Here is a 14,809-nt window from a genome sequence, read left to right on the forward strand (position 1 = left end):
ACCGGGAACAATTCACTGCTGGGTTTGAGGGTGTAATAAGAGTACATTCCAGGCATTGACCACTCTGTTGCTGAAGTCATATTTTCTGCAATCCAGTTTGGAACAGTTTATCTTGAATTTGTATCTATTATTTGCCTGAATATTATTCAGATTGAAGCTGAAGTAGCCACTGACATATAGGACATTGGAGCAGACAATTTTGCGTACTATGCTTAGATCAGACTGTAGGTAGAGTAGTTCCAGGTTGTCCAAGCCCGAAGGTTTGAGCCTGGTGGTATAAAGGATTCTATTGTGAGGAGTGGAGTGGAGGACTCTTCTCATGCAATATGTCTGGACCCTCTCAATTGTATTAATGTCCAATATACAGTGTGGATTTCAGGCAGACGAGCTGTATTTGAGAATTGGTTTGGCAAAGGGTTTTTTTGGTTAGCAGTACAATGCTGCTGGAGTGGTTATGAAGTGGTTGTTTTTTGTCTGTCTCATCTATAACAGAGTCCTTTTAGTAATCCCAAGAAAGCTTCATGTCCATTTGCACGTTTTCAAAGAAAAGAAAAGAAAAATCCAATAAAACCCAGTTTCCTCTTGGGGAAAAGAGGACCTGGATGACAGAATCTCCATAGACAAATAAGTCCTTGGGGAAACCTCTGAAATTGGAAGTTGAATCAAAGTCTTGTTTTGTGGCTCCTGCCAAATCAAATTTCCCTCTTCTCTTGCAGGGCCAGCCTGGACTTCCTGGGCCACCAGGGCTCCCAGTAAGTGTCTGCTTTTCTTTGCACATTGCTGGATGAGAAAATACCTCCATTGTACAGAATAATGACATATAACTTCAACGCAACTAGGGGAAAATCATGGTTTTCCAAACGTGGCTTGAGTTTTTTACTTTAACCAGGGCTTCTCTAGCATAAGCCAAAAACCAAGCCTTTGTTTATTGTTAATGTATGAGCAGAGTAATCCTTGTGTCAAGATTCCAGGTAACATCTGAACTACGTCAGACTCTAAGTCAGACTCTGAGTCAAAGTATTTCTCAAAGTTCCAATTTATTTCCACAGCCATTCTGGCACCACACAGGGAAAGCTGAATTGGAACTTCTCACTCAATTGAAAGTTCCTATCCCTTGCTTCCCATCCACAGTGTATGACTTTTTCCATATAGAATGTGCCAGCATGGCAACCTTTCCTTTATTTCTACCCCGGTAGAATGCAATTGAAGAATGTTTTATAATTGCATCTGTTCCCTCCTGGAATTCACCCCTCCCACCATATCAGGTCTTGTTTACAAACATTTAAATGGAGATTAGTTGTGAATAAGTACTCAGCCACACACAGATATACTAACTTAAATTAAAGTTTACTTTGAAAAATAACATATTCAGATAAACAGTCTAAAGTCATAGACATAATAAGTCAGAATAACAATCCACATATTAACAAGTACATAGTCTTTCTTACCGGTTGTCTTTGTCATAATCAGTAAACAAAGATATCAAGCCTAAACATATTTTAGCTATACTGTAGTGCATGACTACAAAACAGAGATTGCAGAGACATTCCAGAGCAAACCTAACATTGAATAGCTAGACAAAGTGAAACAAAGTGGGATTCGAGAGAAATAAGCTATAAACTCTAGCTTCCTCTTGTGGCAGTCTGCAACATCTTAGCAAATCAGACATAGTTCAGTTTATATATTACCAACCCAACTGTTTTGGACAGAGTCCTAAAATTTATGATCTTAGATCATGCAAGAATGCAAATTTCTCTGGACCTGGACACAATTAGAATTTTTGGATTCATTTGGCAGTAAGATCTCAGAATGGAGCACTAGAAACTGACCCAGATTTTTCATGACCTTTGGGTCTCAGAATGTTCCATTGGAGACCTTAAATATCTACATGATCCATTTTTAATGCAGCTGCAGCTAGGGAAATAAATTCTCCCTGCCATAGGTTTTTTCCTCCTCATTACTGGTCATGTCCAGCAGGATGATAGTTTTCTGAGAATTTCTCTAATATGTTCTCAAATTCTAAATGTGCACCATGGTTGAAAAAATTATAATCCCCCAATGCAGTGAATTCGGACTGTTAGAAATAATGAAAGAAACTTGGATTGATTAAAAAAAGGTATTTATTGGAAATAGTAATCATAATGATAATCATAGCAGTTTGCAAAGTGTGATGGATCATTCAGCCTGACCTTAATTTGAGGCTTCAGCCAAAAGCCACGCTTAAGATTTCAAAAGCATTACATTTTATAATTTCTATCACAACGCCCCCCTATGCCCCTCCTATCATATATAGTTATCAATCACAACAGCATCTCTTGACATGTTTGTCAACACCTTCCCATTATTGCCCATAAAATATTTTGGAGTCATAGCATTTTCTTATTTGTCTTGCCTTAGCATTAAAGAATGTCCCATTAGTTGGACCCCTTTCTAATTAACAAAATAATAACTGTCAGCACATATTTTCTCCAAATATCTTAAGGCAACTAATTTTTAACAAGTTCAAGCTGGAAGTGACCTTGCAGGCCATCCAATCCAACCCCCTGTCCAAACAATTTTTTTTTGCATTCAATTGGCATCCTTCAGTCTTGAAAGACATGGTAACTTGCTCTAGATTCCCAGCAGAATTAAACCTTCAATATTTATATAAATTTCTATATATCATTTTATTTTTGAATTTTCTTGTATCCTACATGACTGGATAAAATCGCTCGTATCCGAGCAGACCTCGACTCCAATTGGATATCAGAGTGACTGGAGCCCGTACTTGTCCATCTGTCTGGGAAGAGTTTGATCTGGTGACACCTGATGAAGTGGACAAGGTCATTGGAACTGTGAGTTCCGCAACCTGTTTGCTGGATCCGTGTCCCTCCTGGTTGGTCTCGGCCAGCAGGGAGGTGACACGGAGTTGGGTCCAGGAGATTGTCAACGCTTCTTTGGGGAGGGGATCCTTTCCGGATCCCTACAAGGAGGCACTTGTGTGCCCCCTCCTCAAGAAACCTTCCCTGGACCCAGCCATTCTCAACAACTATCGTCCAGTCTCCAACCTTCCCTTTATCGGAAGGTTGTTGAGAAAGTGGTGGCGCTCCAGCTCCAGCGGTCCTTGGAAGAAGCCGATTATCTAGGCCCTTAGCAGTTAGGATTCAGGCCCGGCTACAGCATGGAAACTGCTTTGGTCGCGTTGATGGATGATCTCTGGCGGGCCCGGGACAGGGGTTTATCCTCTGTCCTGGTGCTTCTTGACCTCTCAGCGGCTTTCGATACCATCGACCATGGTATTCTTCTGCGCCGGCTGGAAGGGTTGGGAGTGGGAGACACTGTCCTTCAGTGGCTCTCCTCCTACCTCCGGTCGGTTGCAGTCGGTGTTAGTGGGGGGTCAGAGGTCGACCTCTAGGTTGCTCCCTTGTGGGGTGCCTCAGGGATCGGTCCTCTCCCCCCTGCTATTTAATATCTACATGAAATCGCTGGGTGCGATCATCCAAGGGCATGGGGTTAGGTATCATCAGTATGCAGATGATATCCAGCTTTACATCTCCACCCCATTTCCAGTCAGCGAAGCAGTGGAAGTGATGTGCTGGTGCCTGGAGGCTGGTGGGGTCTGGATGGGTGTCAACAGACTCAAACTCAGCCCTGATAAGACGGAGTGGCTGTGGGTTTTGCCTCCCAAGGACAATTCCATCTGTCCGTCCATTACCCTGGGGGGGATCACTAACCCCCTCAGTGAGGGTCCGCAACTTGGGCGTCCTCCTCGATCCACAGCTCACATTAGAGAAACATCTTTTAGCTGTGATGAGGGGGGCGTTTGCCCAGGTTCGCCTGGTGCACCAGTTGCGGCCCTATTTGGACAGGGAGTCATTGCTCACAGTCACTCATGCCCTCGTCACCTCGAGGTTCGACTACTGTAATGCTGTCTACATGGGGCTACTTTTGAAGAGTGTTCGGAAACTTCAGATCATGCAGAATGCAGCTGCGAGAGCAATCATGGGCTTTCCCAGATATGCTCATGTCACACCAACACTCCGCAGTCTGCATTGGTTGTCGATCAGTTTCCGGTCACAATTCAAAGTGTTGGTAATGACCTATAAAGCTCTTCATGGCATCGGACCAGAATATCTCCGGGACCGCCTTCTGCCGCACGAATCCCAGCAACCAGTTAGGTCCCACAGAGTTGGCCTTCTCCGGGTCCCGTCGACTAAACAATGTCGTTTGGCGAGACCCAGGGGAAGAGCCTTCTCTGTGGTGGCCCCGACCCTCTGGAACCAACTCCCCCTAGAGATCAGAATTGCCCCCACTCTCCTCACCTTTTGTAAGCTTCTTAAAGCCCACCTCTGTCGTCAGGCATGGGAGAATTGAGATATTCCCTTCCCCCTAGGCCTATACAATTTATGCATGGTATGTTTGTGTGTATGTTCGGTTTTTTAAATAAGGGTCTTTTAATTATTTTAAATATTAGATTTTTTATATGTTGTTTCATTATTGTTGTTAGCTGCCCCGAGTCAAATCAAATCAAATCAAATCAATAAACAGATAAATGCAAGGTGTTTTCTAACTGTTGGAAATTTTGGTGCCATTGCTACAGTGCTTAATTTTTCAGTGGTTGACCTGCATTGAAAAATAACAACCTATTGTATCTGTCTGTTTTAGGGCCCCGGATTTCCAGGACCTCCTGTAAGTGTGACTTGTGACATGTTGGGTTACACTGGTGGTAGGTAGTGTGCTTGACGACAATAAAGAAGAAATTTGCTTAGTTCTCATTTAAATGCAAAATAATCGGATACTCCTGATGTATCTTTGATGACCATTCAATATTACTGGAAAATGTGGCTTATTATCAATCCTTGACTGTCATGGTCACCTGATTACATGAACTGATCAGTTGGCAACTAGCATGCATTTATGACAGTTGTCATATCCCAGAGTCACTAGATCACCATTTGTGATCTTCCCAGCCAGCTTCTGACAAGCAAAACTAGTGCAGGAAGCTGGACTTGCTTAATGACCACATGATTCACTTAACAATGGCAGTGATGTGCTTAACAATACTGGCAAAAAAGGTCATAAACTCAGACAGGACTCACTGCCTTGATGAGCAATGTAAATTCTGAGCCCATTTGTTGCCAGAAGCCAATGACTATCAGTATTCAGAGCCAGAAATTGAATAAGAAGGAGAATAGAATAAGGAATAGAAAATAGAGTAGTGATGGCAAACCTTTTTTCCCTCCAATGCCAAAAGAGCATGCGTGAGTGCCCATGCCCATAATTCAATTCCTGGGGAGGGCAAAAATAGCTTTCCCCAGCCCCAGGAGGCCCTCTGGAGGCCAGAAATGGCCTGTTTTCCAACTTCTGGCGGGCCCAATAGGCTTGTGTTTCACCCTGAAAAGCTTACCCTGGAGCCAGGGGAGGGTAAAAACACCTTCCCCCATCCCCCCATGCTATAGGTTCGCCATCACTGGAATAGAGAATAGAACAGAGAAGAATAAGTTGAGGACTAAGGTAAAGGTAAAGGTTCCCCTTGTACAGCGGTAGGTTGCTCCCGATGTGGCTCAGTTCTTCAAACCAGTAGCGCAGGGGGCGGGAAACTCTGCCTACCTGTCCAGGATGCTTCTGTGTATGTGCAGAAGCGTTTCATGCGCACGCAAACCGGTGGTAATGGATTTTAGAACTAACTACTGCCCTTGCATATACGTGCTATTTGTTCCTGACTCCAGGGGGTGATGCTCATCTCCGTTTCTAAGCTGAAATGCCAACGCTGTCTGATGAAGATGGTCATGTGGCCAGCATGACTCAATGCTGAAGGAGCACGGAATGCTGTTACCTTCCCACCAAAGGCGGTCCCTATTTTTCTTTTTTTAAAAAAAGTTTTTAATTACCATATATACACGAGTATAAGCCAAGCTTTTCAGCCCCAAAAATGGGCTGAAAAACCCGACCTCGGCTTATACACGGTGTCACCACAAGAGGGCGCCCTGCCAGCAAGCTAAAGTGGGGGGACAGGGACAGCATGAACTCTCTCAAGGCTTTAGAAGCCTCCAGCCGGAGGGAGAAGCAGATTTGTTACAGAGATCCACTTGGTACGCCAGCAGGGGAAGGAGGAGGAGGACAGCTCTTTCCTTTCCTCCTCCTCCCCCGCGGCTGTGGACTATTCTGGCTCTCCTCCTCCTCATTTCCCTGCTGCCGTCCCAAGTGGATCTCTTTAGCAAATCTGCTTCCCTGCACAACACATGGGGCAATAAAGGGAGACGGAGGAGGAGAGAGCCAGCAAGCTAAAGGGGGGGGGGGACCGGGACGGCATGAACTCTCTCCAGGCTTTAGAAGCCTCCAGCCAGAGAGAGAAGCAGATTTGTTAAAGAGATCCACTTGGTACGGCAGCAGGGGGAGGAGGAGGAGGACAGCTCTTTCCTTTCCTCCTCCTTCCCCGCGGCTGTGGGCTATTCTGGATCTCCTCCTCCTCCTTTCCCTGCTGCCGTCCCAAGTGGATCTCTTTAGCAAATCTGCTTCCCTGCACAATACATGGGGTAATAAAGGGAGACGAGGAGGAGGGAGGATCAGGGGTGGGAGATCCAGCCAACGAGCCAGCCAGCAAGCTAAGGGGGGGGGGGGGGGAGGAATGGCATGAACTCTCTCCAGGCTTCTAAAAACTCAAGTTTAAAGAGCCCTGGGTTAGGGTTAGAAATGCAAGAGTCTTCAAACCTGGAAAGATTAAGGCTTGTGGACTTCAACTCCTACTCCTGAAGTAGCATGGCTGGTGCAGGAATTCTGGGAGTTGAAGTCCACTAGTCTTAAAACTGTCAAGTTTAAAGACCCCTGGGTTAGGTTTAGAAATAGGTTTTAGCTTGGTTGCTGATTGAGCTACTTTTTTTACTTTTTAATTTATTGTTATTACCACATTGCTTTTGTTTACCCTCTTTTAAATTTACAGAGTAATTTACTGGTTTTCTTTAAAATAAATATTCTAAAACATTTAATCTACTGATGTCTCAATTAATATAATTTTATTGGTTTCCATTTTTATAAGTTACCAGTAGCCACTGCATTTTCTAATCTCGGCTTATACTCGGGTCAATAAGTTTTCCCAGTTTTTGTGGCAAAAACTGGTGCCTCGGCTTATACTCGGGTCGGCTTATACTCGAGTATATACGGTAAATTTATTTACATTTAAAAACATTACAAATAACAGAAATAAAACACAACAACAACCAAAAAAGGACATATATACTGATCACTGATCCAACCAAGACACAACTAACAACTAGAGCAGTGGTTCTAAACCTGTGGGTCATGACCCCTTTTCAAAGGGGTCGTCTAAGACCATCAGAAAACAGATACAGCGATACCTCTACCTAAGAACGCCTCTACTTAAGAACTTTTCTAGATAAGAACCGGGTGTTCAAGATTTTTTTGCCTCTTCTTAAGAACCATTTTTTACTTAAGAACCCGAGCCCAGAAAAATTTCCCAGGAAATTTGAAAACAACACGAAAGCCCAGCCAGTTTCCTGCCATTCCCCCTTTAATCCTGGGCATCTTGGGCTTTTCTGGGCTGCCAGAGGAGCCTTTCGGTGGTGCTTAAGGATGCTTTGGCAGCCTCGCCCTCCCCGCCCCAATCCAGCTTGACTTTGCTCACCCGTTTCCCCTGCCCTGCCCCCGGACGGGCCCCATTGTGTCCTGGCGCTGCACCCCTGCAGAAGAGGGAACGGCAGGTGGGAGGATTTGCCATGACCCGGGAGGAGCTTAAGGGCTGGCCGGGCCTCTGCTGGCTGCTCTTCCTTCCCAGAACCCCCCTTCTAAAGAGGAAGGTCGGTTGCATGTGTGAGTAATAGGACAGCGGAACTAGGGGATCATTCTTCCATCCCCCCCCTCCCGGCAGCTGGCCTTCTATCTCAGCCTTGAGCCGGGTGGGGTGTGTGAAAGAGCAGCGGATGCGAGGAACTTGGAGGGCAGGTCAGGTGGCTGTCTGGGTCCACAGGGTAGAGATTCCGTGGGAGAAGGGAAGCAGATGCTGAGCCTTCGGACCCACTTCACCCCTCCGTCTCCTCCCCCTTTGCCTCCTTTGGCACCATTGAGGCAGGGAAGCCGGGTGGCTTCTTCGCTGTGGCTGTCCCGTCCATCGGCCTCTGAGCACAAAGGAGGAGTGGAAGCCCCGCCGTATCTCTCCAGGTGGGCCAGGTGAAACTGATCCTGGGCTGGAGCATCTACTGAACTGGGGGAAGGGGGCTGGGTTCGTTTGGGGGGGGGAGGGAGGGAAGAAGAGGAAGGAAGGGAGAGAAAGAAAGAGAGGGAGGGAAGGAGGGAGAGAGAGAGAAAGAAAGAGAAATAGAGAGGGGGAGAAAGAGAGGAAAGAGGGAGAGAAAGAAAGAGGGAGAGAAAGAAAGAAAGAGAAGGAAGCAAGCAAGAGAGAAACAGAAAGAAAGAAAGAAAGAAAGAAAGAAAGAAAGAAAGAGAAATAGAAAGGGAGGGAGCAAGAGGGAGAGAGAAAGAGAGAGGGAGGGAGGGAAGGAGAGAGAGAGAAAGACAGAGGGAGGGAGGGAGGGAGAAAAAGAGCAAAAAAGAGGAAGGAAGAGAGAGAGAGAGAGAAATAGAGAGCAAGGGAGGGAGGAAGAGAGAGAAAATAATTTACTAATTTTTTGGTCTAAACTTTTTTTAACAACACCCCTCCCCCGCTCAATGGTGTCCTTCTTTCCCAATCTTAAAATCTGTTCACTTTAGACCAGAGTTTCCCAACCGGTGTGCCGCGGCACACTAGTGTGCCGTGAGACACCATCAGGTGTGCCGCGGCGAGAGGCGGCGGAGGAGAGTGGGCGGATCGGGCGGGCAATGGGGCAGGGTGGAGAAGCCAGGGGCGCGTTTGGCCGGAGGCACCATGGGGAGACAGGGGCAGCCGCGGCTCCCTTTACTCCTACTGCCGCACCTCCCTGCCCCTGCCTCCCCACGGTGCCTCCGGCCAAACGCGCCCCTGGCTTCTCCGCCCTGCCCCATTGCCCGCCCGATCTGCCCACTCTCCTCCGCCACCGCCTCCTGCCTTGGGGCGAGCAATCCGGGAGTCCGGGACTGTGTGGCTTTGCGCCATGAAGAGAAAACGGCCGACTTTTCCCTGCTGCCGTTTTCTCTTCATGGCGCAAAGCCACACAGTCCCTGACTCCCGGATCGCTCGCTTCTCCGGTCAGCAAAGCCATCTGCCCAGGAAAGCGCCGCGCTGGCCAGAGAAGCGAGCGATCCGGGAGTCCGGGACTGTGTGGCTTTGTGCCATGAAGAGAAAACGGCAGCAGGGAAAAGTCGGTCGGGCTAACGGGAGGCGGCGCGAGGCCGGGCGCTGGGGACGTCTGGGAGGGCGAGGAGGCTGATGGCTGCTGCGCACTCCACTCTCTCTCTGGCTCTCTCTGGCTCTTTCTTTTTCTCTCTGTTGCTGGCGTGGTGAACGAGAGAGAAAGAGAGAGAGAGAAAAAGGAGGGGAGAGAGAATGAGAGAAAGAAAGAAAGAGAAAGAGAGGGAAAGAAAGCAAGAGAGAGAGAGAAAGAAAGGGGGGAAGGAGGGAGAGGGAAAGACATAGAGGGAGGGAAGGAGGGAGAGAGAAAGAGAGCAAAAAAGAGAGGAAGAAAGAAAGAAAGAGGGATGGAGAGAAATTAGGGAAGAAAGGAAGAGAGAGAAAGAGGGAGGGAGAAATAGAGTGAAATGGAGGAAGAGATATTTTTTTTGTCCAAACTTTTCTTTAGCCCCCCCGCCCCCCCTTCAGTGTTCCCCAGAATTTTGAAAACATGAATAATGTGCCGCGGCTCAAAAAAGGTTGGGAAACACTGCTTTAGACATATACCATTATACTGATTCTCCCTGTGCTTAGAATCATAGAGCCAGAAGGAGCCTTAGAGGTATTCTATTCCAACCTTCTGCTCAAGGCAGGAGCCTTATACCACCTCAGTTAAGTGGTTATCCAGTCTACACCCTGCAATGTTACTAGGACAGGATCAAGGTTTGCATGATTAAATCACAACATGGCTTTTGCCATATTTCTCCTAGGGCATCCATTTTGTGGATATATTTGCTACATACTTTGACGTACTCCTAGCCCAAACAATTTGCTGCTATAGATTTGCATTATCATCTAGTTACCATGTAGAAATTTGCAGCATCAACTCCTGCTTCTCCAGGTAGGACCATGAAAAATAGCATGCTGAAGCCCTCAAGAATTACTAGGTTAACTGAAATGAATCTCTGTTATGATATAAGGCAGCTTTCAGTCTTCCTATCAGCCAGAAGAAGAGCCATATAGTCTTAGTTTTGAAGAGCTTCCAAAATTTGTCATTCATCTTTTAACCAAGCAAATCTATTCTGCAAAGGAGGAAGTCCAGCTCAGCCTGCATGGTGAAATAAATCCTCTTTAGAATCCTTCATTTTCTTCTTTCTATTGAAAATAAACCTCTCTCTCTCTGCTTTTTCATGTCTCAGGGCCCCCCAGGTCAAGTTGGACTTCCTGGAGAAATGGGACCTTTGGGGCTTAAGGTAAGGGTTCAGTTGAGATGTATACCTGTTCCTTGGTGTTACTGAGGTGTCTACAAGTGTTCTGGAATCAGTTTCTGGGCACACGTTGCAGAATGATGATATAATGGGCTCTTATAGAAAAAAGGAAAGATGAATATAGGGTGGATGGGTGGGTGGGTGGATGGATAGATACAATATTGGAGGGATGGGTGGATGGATACGATATTGTATGAATGGATGGGTATGATATTGAATGGATAGAGAGATAGAAGGAGGAATGGATATAATATGGATGGATGAATACATTGGATGGATGGAACGATGTACAGATGGAGGAATTGAGGGATGAATGGATATGATATTGAGTGGATGGATGGCGACCATTCAGTCTTCTCTGAAGCTCTTTATTGGACAGAATGTTCTAGGCAGAAAAGCAACTTTTGCCAAAACGAGAGAACATACAAGGAACACCTCTCCTTCCAATTTCCCAAGTCTTTTAGGCATGACATTTAAAATTAGTCTCAAGTTAGACAATTGTCAGCCCTAATGTCTTATTCCATGGTCAATATTGCCCATGTTTAAACAGAGGTTAAACAATAATATTAAACAGAGGTAACAATAATGATGGCTAATGTACTTCATCCCAGGTCTGGAAGTAGGTTTATTTGCTTTTTATCTGTAGACAAGATATATGTATCATTGAGACATGTATCAGAATACTTTTAGAAATTGTTCAGGAAATACCATAAATAAAAATAAGATGATACAAAAATATAACCTGGAAACAACATGTATATATATAAAACTAGGTTATACATAGTTACTGCCACCATATGGCTGAGGATACTTGCATCTTTGAGACTAACTCAATGTTGTGGTTGGCTCTGGCTCAGCTCCTGCCCCAGCTAATGTGGAGGTGGAGGCAGGGGAAACGTCAACATGTCCTAGGCCTGTTTTGTTGCTGGCAGAGTCAGGGAGTGCAGTTTCCTTGGACGAAAAAGAAGGTGGGGGTGACTTGGAAGAGGGGGACTTGGCACACAGCCCAGGAAGCCAATCACCATTAACTTCGGTTGATTCGGATGACGAAGTGTTAGACCCACGCAGGTGCAGACTTATGCATCGAAGAGACTAATTGAGGAAATATTACAGGAGATAAGAGAGGCCACCTGTGTTTGGGTGGGGCTCCAGTAATTAGAGCTGCTGCTATAAATAGCAGCGTGCTAGTTTGGCCGTTGTGGAAGATTATCTGATCGCAGTTCTTCAGGATCGTGCCTCGCTGTGTCTGAACTTCGTTTGTGGATTTTTCACACCTTTGAGACCAAAGCAGAATAAAGTGTGTGTGTGTTTCACTTCGTGGGAAGAAGGAGGGCTGTGACATTTCTTCAAAGCTACTAGCTGGGTACTTAAGGACTGATTTAGGGACTTGTACAGCCGACAAGGTTGTTTTGGGGAAGAGTGCTTTTTGCAATACAAAAAGGGAGCTTTGTTTCTTTTGAATTTTGTGATAAAGGACATTGTTTTGAATTTTCAAACCTGTGTGTGTATCTGATATTTGTACCATTGAATTTTCGGGAGGCTTCTACCAGAGAGCCGGCAGAACACTCAAATAAGGAAAAAGAGAGTGAAAGATTTGAAAAAACATCCAAATTGGAAATTAAAAAAATGAAAGCTGCCCAATCATTCTCTCATTCTTTTTCTAGGATCAGGACTATGCATGCTAAATGAGTTAAATTAAATTAGCTAATGCAAAATTTGTGTTCAGAATAGGTTGGTTCTGCATCCTGCATAATTTACATCCTTGTATCAGTGTTCTAAGAATAAATATTGCACAGGTTATTCTGCTATATTTTAAAATAAACCAATAATTCAGCAAAGTTTTGCTCCTTTTTGGGCAGAAGGAAGCAAAAATAAAGTAGAATAGAAGACTGACTCCAGAAACCATTCTTCTCCCACTCCAAATTGCCTAATAATTCCATTTTTCTTTCCTTATCTCTTCATTCTCTGCACTCCGGGTTGCTTCCTTGGCTATCTGCTTCACTGGCTTTCATACTGTAGCTCAGATGGAGAGCCATCCTAAGTAGTATGTCTTAACCTTGGCAACTTGAGAATCGGTGGACTTCAACTCTTAATCTTCAACCTTGAAAAATGATGATTCTAAGAATTGTGGATATTACTCCTGATTGCCCAATCTTAAAGACTGTGGATGTTCACAATGGAAGTCTTGTTGGAAAAATTGACAATATGACAAGCAATTGTGTTCTCTTTGCTGATGATGTTAAACTATTTAATACCACTGACAATACTTCTACCCTTCAAAAGGACCTTGACCATGTAGCTGAATGGTCTACCAACTGGCAACTTCAAATCTCTACCAACAAATGCTCCGTCCTACACATTGGTAAAAAGAATCTGAATACTAAATACATACGGTACTTGGTAAAACTAACAGAGGACCCGCACTCAGTCAAAAACCTTGGAGTACTCATTTCTAATGACTTAAGTGCTAGAGCCCACTGTAACAGCATTGCCAAAAAAGCATTAAGAATTGTAAACCCAATCTTACGTAGCTTCTTCTCTAGAAACACTGATTTATTAACCAGAGCTTACAAAACATTTGTCAGACCTATTCTAGAATATAGCTCACCTGTGTGGAATCCACACTGCATATCAGATATTAATATAATCGAAGAAGTCCAGAAATACTTCACAAGAAGTGTCCTTCACTCCTCCTCACGTAACAAATTACCCTACTCCTCTAGACTTCAAATACTAAATCTAGAAAATTTACAACTACGTCGTCTCCGAACTGATTTAACTGTTGTTCATAAAACCATACATCATAATGTACTCCCTGTCAGTGACTACTTCACCTTAAACAACAACACAAGAGCATGTAGTAGATACAAACTGAATGTAAATCGTTCCAAACATGACTGCAGAAAATACGATTTCAGCAATAGAGTGGTCACCGCCTGGAACTCATTACCTGACTCTGTTGTTGCTTCCCCCAACCCCAAAATCTTCAACCTTACATTATCTACAATTGGCCTCCCCCCTTTTCTGAGAGGTCTGTAAGGGGCGTGCATAAGTGCACTGATGTGCCTAATGTCCCTGTCCTACTGTCATATTATCCTTTCTATTACTACGTTCTACTTATGTTATATTATGTTAATATGTACTATAGTACTATACTTGATTGACAAACAAACAAACAAACAAATAAATAAAATTGTGAGTGGAAGATTGTCTTTTGGACTTTGCTGCTGGAATAGTTTTGTGATTCTTCTTGTGTTTTTTTTAGGGGGAATGTGGACCAGATGGGCCACAAGGGCCTCCAGGACCTCCTGGAAAGCCAGTAAGTTGTTGTCAGGCTCCAAAAAAGAAAGACACAGTCAAGTTCCTCTAAGCAGATGACTTTATTGTTCCTTACCTGTAGACAGAATCTTGATCAACTAAAGCATGATAGCACCTCATAAAGGCATATACTCTGGAAACTATTGGGGAGGTGCCATCTTGACCTTCTTTCTCTCACACAAACTATCTTAACTGAGTTGTCCCTTGCTCCTCTGGAATGCAGCCCCTCCCTCCTGGGAATTATTCCACCACAACTCTGTTGCTACTGATTTGGGTGCTTTACGTGGTAATATGAGGGTGAGTCATTTATAGATTTGAGAGTAACATCTAGTGAACAGCTCAAATATCAACACTCAAAAAATATATAAGAACTGAATTCACTCAATGTTCAGTCTGGATAGGCATAGCCACCAACACTTTTCTTTCATTTAAAAATGAAAAGTCACTCTCCCTATTTTTTTTTTTACAAGTGAGAGAATCCTTTGCATTTTTGATGGCTTTATGCTTTTTATGTTTTCCAAGGGCCCAATTGGTCGTATCCAAGGAGCTGAAGGCAGTGCTGATTTTGTGGTAAGAAAGACTTCATTTAATTCCCATTTAAAAACAAAGCCCATCATGTCTTGGGCTAGTTGAAAAATAATTAAGATGCAAAGAAACTCTTTCTTCTCTTCCCATGGGTTGGGTTTCGTTTTTCTTTTTTTACACTTCAGGATTGTTGTTAAGGCTTTTCATTTTTCAAACCTTACCATACTAGATAAGAAACTTCCTTTGACCTTTATTTGAGGCTAGCAAATATCCTGAACCAGTTGTGGACTGTGATATTTGGAACATAAACTGTGCAATATACTAATGTAGCTTCCATCCCATTCATACTTTAATAGAAGGAACATTAAAGTGTGGGAGGAAAAGAGAGCACAGTTAGACTTTCCAGTTTGTGTTATTTCAGCCATTCTCAATAAAAATAGTTTAAACCCTTATGTGGAGT

The 14,809-nt window shown here is 44.3% G+C and overlaps 1 protein-coding gene across 2 annotated transcripts in view; it reads left to right on the top strand.

Annotated features, from left to right (window-relative positions):
- Positions 1-14,809, top strand: part of COL9A2 (collagen type IX alpha 2 chain) — a 130,432-nt gene that overhangs the window by 51,366 nt on the left and 64,257 nt on the right. The window contains exons 6-10 of one of the 2 annotated variants that reach the window (XM_070764523.1): positions 717-752; positions 4,645-4,668; positions 10,438-10,491; positions 13,772-13,825; positions 14,347-14,394. In XM_070764523.1, the coding sequence (XP_070620624.1) occupies positions 717-752; positions 4,645-4,668; positions 10,438-10,491; positions 13,772-13,825; positions 14,347-14,394 (216 nt within the window). Of the gene's footprint in view, positions 1-716; positions 753-4,644; positions 4,706-10,437; positions 10,492-13,771; positions 13,826-14,346; positions 14,395-14,809 lie in introns of those variants that run through there. The other variant, XM_070764524.1, reaches the window with a different exon arrangement.

This window comes from Erythrolamprus reginae, chromosome 11, assembly GCF_031021105.1.
Source record: "Erythrolamprus reginae isolate rEryReg1 chromosome 11, rEryReg1.hap1, whole genome shotgun sequence".
Classification (NCBI taxonomy): domain Eukaryota; kingdom Metazoa; phylum Chordata; class Lepidosauria; order Squamata; family Dipsadidae; genus Erythrolamprus; species Erythrolamprus reginae.